Here is a 9,750-nt window from a genome sequence, read left to right as displayed (position 1 = left end):
AGATTTTCAAGCTCAATATTGATTCATTCTACAATGTCCTTGATTATTATTCCTTATAGCATTAAACTCAAAATCAATTATCATAACCAATCTTACCTTTTCATCAAAACCTAAAATCCCAAATTATGCATTTCTATACTCCTAAAGACCGTCACAGTCTTCGAATCATTATTCCTTATATGTAATTCTCAAAAATTAACTCAATTAGTAACCACGAATCATCAATACTTTCTTAGAAAATCTACATGTCCCAAAAGCATTCATAATCTTCATGATTAACTTATGATCCAAAAAGTAGAACATCAGTACTAAAACCCAAAATCAATAATAGTCAAATCATTTTCAACCTTTCTTAACGCCTATTAACCAAATTCTTAAACATGTCCAATTCCATCACAAAACCAGCATGCATGAAAATCATATAATTTCTTATTTCTTATCGTAACATGCATAAAAATTCTAAAGTATCTAATCTTTTAGCATAAAAAAAATCATGCAACCATGCATGTTTAATCATAAAAATCATCTATCATAACTTAAACATAAATGCTATTTAACTTCAAAAAGTGTTTAAACATGTAGTTTAAACATATCAACCACGTAAACATGCAGGTGATAACATTAAAAACATTTAAAAAATTTAAACTTACAGACTTGAGGCTTGACGACTGAGCTTTCCAGAACTGGCGGTGGCACAACCCTTTTGTAGGAACATTGCTATCATACCAATTGAAACGTCAACTACTCGTTTTTCATAAATGGACCAACAATGCAGCATGACTGTAATGTCCCGAATTCGACGATTGTCTCTACTATTGTGACGTCCTGGATTCGACGACTGTCACCACTGTATCAAGACGAGTCTTTCCAAAATACTTATGCCTTCACTCAAACGCACCCTAAGAAACTTCCCAAGAGGTCAGCCATCCCAAAATTGCCCCAAGTCAAGCACGCTTAACTTTGGAGTTCTTATGTGATGAGCTCTCGAAAAGAAGATACACCTTCTTGACATGAGTAGTAACTATTAAATCTTTTAAGCTCTTTCAACTGTACAGTACCTGCACAATCTTAGAATCCCTCTCCTTCTGATGTAAGATCGGTTCATTCATGTTCGCTTCGGCCAGAAGGCTATCGAGAGCCACTCATTGTTCGTGCAACCTCATGGCACCAGCGATCGCCCCCTGCTCTCTTCGGCCCCGGAACTCACGACTATACCAAGATGTGCCTTTCTAGAGTGCTTATGTCCTCACTCACGCACACCATAGGAAACTTCTCAAGGGTCACCCATCCCAGAATTGCTCCAAGCCAAGCACACTTAACTTTGGAGTTCTTATGTAATGAGATCCCGAAAAAAGATACACTTTCTTGATATGAGTAGTACATATCAAATATTTAAGCCCCCCTCAACTGCACAGTCTCATACCTAAATAGTTTAGGAATCCCTCTCATTTAGGAATCCCTCTCATTCTGGTGTGATATCGGTACATTCATCTCCCATTCTCCTAGAAACCTGCTAAGACCCGCTCATTGTACATGCAACCTCATGGCACCAGCGATCACCCCCCGCCCTCTTCGGGGGCGTCACATGCCCACCAGCTTCCGCTTGGTTCGTCCTCAAACCTCACTGTACTAGAAAAGGTCGGATCAAATACCAACTAAATGTCATGCCCCGAGACCGAGACCAAGGTTAGTCGACATCGACGTTGTTCAACCAACACATAATCACCAAACAACAAGCATCGTAACACAATATGAACTAGAACCAGTTTATTTCTCACAATTAATCATTAAATTATCTTTACAATGTAAAAAAATATGCGGAAGTGTTTACAACAAAAACTCAAATAAAACTTAAAACGAACAACGTAAACTCAAATGATTCTTATTTTTGTCCATCACAGCCCCAAATCTAGTCATGTTCCTCTTCTTCTATATGTTCTTCACACTTATCCGGGGAGAGAAAGTAAGGGTGAGTGATATGCTCGTCGCTCAGCAACTGGGGTCGTTCGAACACATACATAACAAATATATAGAATTTTTGAAAATAGTAGATAGACGAAAGTCTACACGATCAGGATAGCAGTCAGTCTCTATAAATAGGAGGAGCCTCCCATTCGAAAATCACACCTGAAAATTTATCCAAATTTTCGAAAGTTGCTCCCTAGTACTCTCAAGAATTTCGAGATTTTCTCTCCCAGTTCTGACGTGAAACGTTCGCTACTCGTTTTTCTTTAAAATATACTAGAAATTTTTTTTCTTCCCCATCTGTTCAGCCGAAATGTAACTACATGTATATATATTTTTCTGACAACACTTAAAATAAACTCACCAACTAGTTATTTGAAAATCCAAAAGAAAGCATTCAAACATGAAATTGTAAATCGTTAACCAAACCTAATTTAATATTTTTCAAAATAAAGCATAAAAATCCTAATATCTCAAAATCCCTCAAAAGCATAAAAATACTAAACGTCATAAAATCCTTAAAGTAGCTTAAATCATAAACTTAATTTTTATTTGTTGAAAACTAACGTCAGTCCTCGGGTCATGTGCACTTTCAGTCCAATTAGTTCAACCATCAAGTCATCCATCAATATCAACATCATGCTCACCTGCATCGATCACACCTAGTGAGTTTATTGACTCAGCAAACCTTAATCATGATAGCAAGTAATACATATACATTCACAAGCAACAGTGAAAATAATTTTAATAAAATAGCCTTTCATAAACTTTAAACAATTTCCTTTCATCATATATTTTTCTTTTCTTTCATCATGTACCTATACGTTTCCCTTTTTATTGAATTCAGATCCTCAATTGTGACTTTCGTATTAGCTGTAGGTCGGTGGATCAATCTACGTATTACCACGGTACCGGGCGGCGGGGACATCAGCGACACTCTCACTCGTCAACTGAGCCTCGGCCTTACATATTATAATATCATCATATCATTTCGATGAAAAATACAATCGTCGGGCTCCCTCTGGTGCCTTCTCCTGTAAATGAGCTCTCTCTGTGGCCTTTTCCCTGACGATATCTCCAATCATATCATTGTATCATCGTATTAGTCACAATCAATTCACCTCCTTCAAATTTTCATGTTTCCATCACTTATAAAAATTCATGCATATATAAATCATTTTTCTTTTAAACCAACCATCTGACATGTCTTTTAGCATTAATGTTTCATCATAAAATTCCATAAACATTTGAAATAAACATTTTAACATATATTACAGCATTCAGGGCACTGCCAGGACGTCTAACATTTTTCAAGTGTAAAATGATCGTTTTGCCCCTGAAACCCTAACTTCTCAATTTATCCTTAGACCTTAAAACGACGATCCAAATTCATCCAAATCTAACATGACACCTTAAAATACACTCATAAATATTTCTTAGACGTAAACTTAATCTCCTCGACTAATTTTCTAAGTCGTATTTAAAACTTAGACGTACATATCGGTTTTGATTCGTATTGACTCGAGACTTAACCAAAATTTACCAAACTTGAACCATAGCTTAATAACACCTAACTAACATTTTTTCAGCCCAAACCAAGCCAATTAAGTCCTTGTACCATCCTATGACACCTACTGAATTTTTTTGTGCATGTTCGAAAACCCTAGTTAACCAACCTTGAGTTTCTTCAAGCCTAAGCCTTAACCATCATGTCTAGCTCCTAAGCATCAACCCTAGGACCTAAACCGAACACATATCGAGCTACTGGACAGAACCTAACACCCCAAAGTGCCCAGCCCTTCACATGTGCCCTAGAAAGCCATGCGCGACTCCCATAGGCGCGGCTCATGCCTAGCCTTCGTACGAACCCTCATGCGACCAGCCTAGGACCTTTGCTAGCCTCTCTTAGGACCCTTGAACATGTCTCTACAACAGCTAAGAGCCACGCCCCTCTAGAAAGCCTTGGCACAAAACCCTAGCACTCGTGAATCCCAATTTTTGTTCCACATTTTTCCTCTCTTTTCCAGACCTTACCTATTCATCTAGGGACCTTTAAACATGTGAAAAAACCTCCCTTCAAGTACCCCTACCATGGCAACGCCTTTGTGCATCATTAGCAAGAGTTTTAAAAAAAGAAAAGAAAACTCTATTTTATGCATATTCAGAAAAAAAAAACGAAAATACAAGTAGTGCAACATATTTTTCATGCAAGGATAATTAAATATACATAATATGGTGTGAAAGATGTTTGAAGGAATATTAAGGCGTGCTTTTGCGTATTTCACGCACGAAAAACAACTTGCGATGCGAGGGACGTTGGCGGAGAGATGGAGGAAGAAGCTTGTTGAATTTTTCTTCAAACTTGCGTGACTTTTCTTCCAAATTTTTGTGTGGTGTGTTTTGATGAAGAGTCCTAGTAATCCTAGGTGATGGGCATGTAGTTTGAAGGAAATAAAAGAGATTGGAAGCTTGATTATTTGATATAAAACACATGATACAAGCTTAGGCCTATTAACCTAGTATAATAGGTCCATTAAGCTCATTAGATAATATTTAAAATATTTTGTTTAGGAAAATTTGCAACAATATTAGCCGAGTTATCAAAAAGTCTCTATTTTCATCAAAAATCGAATACCGGTTTAAAATACGACTCGGCGCATGAAAACACCTTAAAAGTTTCCATTTTCGAAAATACCATTTAAAATATATCATATATTAAATAATTAAAAATAATCATTTAATAAAAATATTTCCCTTATATGGTTCCCGTTCTCCGTTCCTCAATCGCGTCTTGAATAACCTTTAAAACAAATTTTTATGCATTCTAGTAGAAAACCATATTTTAAACATACAAACATGCTTACCACATTTAATTAATGTAATTAAAATAATTTAATTAAAACACATAAGAAATTTGATAACTTGCATATTTGTGGTTCACGTGGACCTTCAATTTTTCGGGACGTTACATGACGAGTGTCGAAGCTCTGCTGCAGTGTGGATCTAAATAGGATTCGAAAATCCTAGCAAAAAAACCCCCACACCCTTCACGTTTTTTTTTGGCATCCATATCTAAAATAAGTGAGCTTGTTTTAAAATAATTTGTATATGAATTATTTAATTTTTTGAAAGTTTCGGTCAAGCACCGTTATTCTCTTCTACCCCTTCTTGATACGATTTTCGTATATGTTTTTGGCACTGTGAGGATTCAACGGATATGGGTGGGAATCCCAATGCATGATAAGTTACGACCCTTACACGGTGAGATTGTAACTGTTATATGACATCGCCCCTTTAGAAGAGTAAATATTTGAGATTGATATCAGTAAATCATGTAAAGTAGAGATGCTTAGGCCAAAATATGTTTATGTTGATGCTGATGATATGTTATACGAATAATGTTATGCATGATGTGATATGTTTTCGAAAATCATGTGTATTTGTTATTTATGTGCTCAAACGACCTGCAATTGCTGAGTGACGACCATATCACTCAGCTCTTACTCTCCCTCCCCGGATAAGTCCGAAGAATAGATAGAGGAAGAGGAACAAGACCATTTTTTATGCTGATGATGGACGAAAATAAGAGCCATTTGAGTTTACGCTGTTTGTTTAATTTTTATTTGAGTTTTCGTCGTAAACGTTTTCGCATATTTTCTTTTTACGTTGTAAAGACAATTTAATGATTGATTGCGAGAAATGAACTGGTTTTGGTTTATACTATACTGCGAAGCTTGTTGTTTGGTGATTATGTGATGATTGAACAACATCTGTGTCGACTAACCCTGGTCTCGGTCTCGGGACTTGAGAATGACAACAATTATTCATTTTTTATATGTAATTAATAAGACGTAATAACAAATAGAGCAACTAAATTCCAGCAGATATATTGAAATCAAATAAAGTGACATGAGCAGTTTTGACATGGACAACCTCCCTAAACATGATATCTAAATGTCAGCTCCCTCCAACATGTAGATTGTATTCAAACTCCAATGGCTGCAACTTCAATTTATCCTCTACAAACGAATTCAAATGATAACAAACCTTGATCTCTACCATCCACAATTTAATTTCACCATTTAGTTTGGTGAAATTTCAGCTCGATCTAATGCTTAATTTTTTTAATCGTGTCCACAAATTGCTCTTCTGTGCAGTGTGTAGGTGGGGAATAAATGGTGATATGGTTGACACCTAATCAAGAATGCAGGGATACACAGTCATGAACTTCAAATGAAACTCATAATTTATTAAAATAATATTTGCGAATTTGATGAAGAACTGATGATGCAATCAACCAAGTATTCAAAATTTACATATTAAATAACCAATCCAACACAACATTTCTGAAGTCAAACAAAAGTTTAAACTATTTGATATTTAACAAAAAAAAAAGGAAAAGAATAAAAGTTACACAAGCTGTTGCTTTGTAGCTTCCATTCTCTTCAACAAACCTGAAATCTCAGAATGCATTCTTATCTTCATTTTATAGTAATTGCAATGTGAATTCTCCAATTCTTTGAGCTCCTCCGCTTTCTTCCTCTTCCTTTCTTCCGTCTCCTGTAAGCATAATTTCGCGAACTGAGACGCGTACTCTTTGTCCATTTTCTCGGTTTTGATCCTCATCATTTGTCTCAAACTCTCCACCTCTCCTTGTGCTTCATCCGCTCGGTTCTGGAACATTCTTGCTTCAGCTTCTTTCATCATTATCAGATTCTCGAGGCTGTCCACACCACCTTCTTTCATAGGCTTGACCGACCATTCGTCCTGGATAATCAAGTTTTCACGGAGATCAATTGGTCTTAGATCATGTTGTCCGCTTAAGGAGTTCGTATTGTAGAAGGGTGTCTTCGAAGGCACTGGAGAAACGCCCGAGTTCGACAAACCATCAGCATCTGTGAATAAGAAATTAAAAGGTTTCAAAAATGCAAATTGCTTTGCTGCTATTAAAATCAAAGCAACGTCCAAGTAGAACAAGCAAACAATCAGAAAGAAATTCCCACTTTCCAACATATTTAGAGATTTCTCACTTATAGATACACAATATGAAGATAACGAACTCTATCGAATTCAAGAAAGGTTGCATGCAAAGCACAGATCACAATCCGATCTTGAATTAATGCATCAAATTAAAATTTATGCAGAAAGCCTATAACGAGCTAAATGTAACGAAGTAGCCTTATTTCTCACGCATGAGTTTCAACTTAGACAACATGTCACCAACTACCTAATATGTTCTGACTCGTGTTTCAGTTATGTCAACAATTACTGATATCTGACGCAGTTTCTGCCTGGATCAACATAGAGTATGTGCCACAAGACAATGTTTAAAGCAACATGAGACAATGCTTCAATTCTTCCAAAAGATGAGAAACAAACAGGCAAATCAACATATTGTTAGCTGGTACAACACTGGAAGAAGCTAAGAGAGTCTGTTCGAAGACTTACAGTCAAAAAACTGGAACATGAGATTGCAGACATCTGAAGGAGCTAATGCCTTGTTCCCAATTTTCGAAAGCATTTCATTTGCCGCGAAATGAAGCTCCTCACCTTTCCGATCTATGCTTCCCTGAAAGATTTTTCTCACACAGTCGAGCTCCTTAATCAGTGTTTCTACACTCCAGTCCTTGGCGCATGACATGAAGACCTCCTTAATGAATCCGAACATCTCAGAAGCATGGTCACATCCAAGACAGTAAAGTTGCATCTCGGTTTTCCCCAAAAGCCCCTTCAAACTAGGTCCAGGTTTAATGATGTTCCTTTGAAGTCCACATGCGGCATGGCACCAGTGTGAACAGACGTCGCAGCCAACCCAACTGCAAGTGTTGTTGGCGCAGTCGAAGTTCAAACATACAGGACACATACACTCACTGCAGAATCCCTTGTTCGTTGAGCAAATCTTGCAGTCACAGTCATCTACGGGTAATAGTCTCTTGCAATTGATGTTTCGGCACCTTTCAAGTAGGAAAATATCCAGTAATTCTGAAGTCGGAACTCCGTTCCTTCCATTCAAATAGCTTCCAAGTCCCATCTTTATAGCAAGCAGAATTTCAAGCTGGCTATTTTGGCACTTTGAGAGAGTTTCCTTGGTGAGATCAGACCGCTTCTCGAGTCTCTTCCGGAGGCCGATCAATTCTTCTTTCCTTTCTGGATTCGCAATGACATTCTTCAAGTATTCTTTAGTAGACTCAAGTGTTTCATCAGTAAGCTCCTGAATTATCTGAGCCATGACAGGAATAGACTCTGACACAATTTCCCAAAGTATCCTTTCCGGCCGAGAACGCTTACGTTCTTTCCCAATCTCGAAATCCTCAGAGTCCCTCAAATTCTCCAAACCCCTCCCTCTCGAATCTCCAGACTGGCCGTCCATTCTCGGCCTCGCGGGTAACTCTGAAGGGTAAAACGAAAAATTTTCCGAGCTTTTTGTCCAATAAAAACTATTATTCCGTGAATCCTTATTGAACCCACCATGATTCCCCATATCTAAACCTCCATCACCACCATGACTGGACAATGCAACCGTCCCATCTCCAATCGGCCTAAACCGGCTATGCACCGACCCATTAGTCCCCTCCCCACAATTCCAAATCTTATCATCCTCCTTCCGATGACTCCCCATTGAGTACTCATTGTTCTCGGTCGAGTTCATGGTGAGTGAGCAACTCGGGTTATGCGACACAGGGTGCGAATACGAGCATGAAAGCGAGTAAGTCGTCTGCGCATTATTAAATGATGGCCCAACCGGCTGCACACTCATAATTGGCCCAAACCGGGACGGAAAATACTCATTGTGAACACGATTAGACCCAGTATTGAACTGGGAAACATCAGGGAGCGCCAAAGAAAGATCCAAAGACTCAACTATAGCTTTCTTCTCCCTATTCTCTCCCACTGTTTCACCATTTTCGGCCTCCTTTTTTGAGGAACTACATGTGTTCTCATTCAACTGAAGAAAATCTCTTTCCACCCAAATACTACCACCCCCCTCGATCAGACCCTGAATCTCCTTCCCCTTAAAACCATAACTCAACTTCTTCCACGAATTAAGCAAATTCTTCCCTGAGATATCATTCTCAGGTAACCCCAGTTTGGTGCTCTCGCAGAGGTAGCTAAGAGTCAGCTCCTGAAACCCAGAACTCCCAATTCTTTTACCCTTTTCATCGAACCCACCATCGCGATTTTCTCCAATAAAATCAATACCCTTTTCTTGAAACTCGTTTTTCTCATCTGGGCTCACCTTAATTCTTCCCTCGTCCCTCATCACGGTCAACCTTCAATAAACAAGCTCGAAATCAATAACCCGCAGCTGAAAACATACATACAGAGAGGAAGATAAATTAGAGTAACAGCAGACACGAAACTGGAAAGAATCTCACGAGATTCGACTAAAAGTTTCGAGCTTTGGACTCCACGGACACTCTTCTTCTCTCTCTCTCTCTCTGCTTTTATGTGCATATTGTGGAATTCACAACGGCTTAATTTTTTTTCCTCCTTTCACACTTTGAAGTCTTGTGTTTAACCAGTTAGCTAGGTGGCCGGTGAAATGACGTAAATACCCCTAGATTATGTTAAATTGGCTTGATTTAAATGTTTCCTGGTGGAGTTGACTTTCTAGAGTAATAAGTCTGCACTCGGCTTTATTTTATATTATTGTTTAACTCTTTTTTAAAGTATTTATATTAGTTAAAATACATATGATTAACTTAATCATATAATAATAAAATATTATATTTTTAAATATAAAAATTATAATTGGAAAAGTACCAACTACAATTTGACAAATGG

General features: G+C 37.7%; 1 protein-coding gene across 1 annotated transcript; it reads right to left on the bottom strand.

Annotated features, from left to right (window-relative positions):
• Positions 1-6,256: 6,256 nt before the first annotated feature.
• On the bottom strand, positions 6,257-9,421 carry LOC140964956 (protein OBERON 3-like). Its single transcript, XM_073424957.1, has 3 exons — positions 9,342-9,421; positions 7,414-9,236; positions 6,257-6,860 (listed from the first exon to the last, which is right to left on the bottom strand). Exons 2-3 carry the CDS (start codon positions 9,224-9,226, stop codon positions 6,376-6,378), a joined length of 2,298 nt encoding a protein of 765 aa, XP_073281058.1. The 5' UTR covers positions 9,227-9,236; positions 9,342-9,421; the 3' UTR covers positions 6,257-6,375.
• Positions 9,422-9,750: the final 329 nt, after the last annotated feature.

The sequence above is a fragment of the Primulina huaijiensis genome, chromosome 18 (assembly GCF_012295235.1).
Source record: "Primulina huaijiensis isolate GDHJ02 chromosome 18, ASM1229523v2, whole genome shotgun sequence".
Taxonomy (NCBI): Eukaryota; Viridiplantae; Streptophyta; class Magnoliopsida; order Lamiales; family Gesneriaceae; genus Primulina; species Primulina huaijiensis.
This window is presented reverse-complemented; position numbering and strand designations above follow the sequence as displayed.

Excerpts from the sequence above, each read along its gene's own strand:
- LOC140964956 (XM_073424957.1), bottom strand. The coding sequence starts at position 9,226 with ATGAGGGACGAGGGAAGAATTAAGGTGAGCCCAGATGAGAAAAACGAG. Across the intron at positions 6,861-7,413 it reads CATGTTCCAGTTTTTTGACT|ATGCTGATGGTTTGTCGAAC; the intron begins GTAAGTCTTCGA and ends TCTTATTCACAG.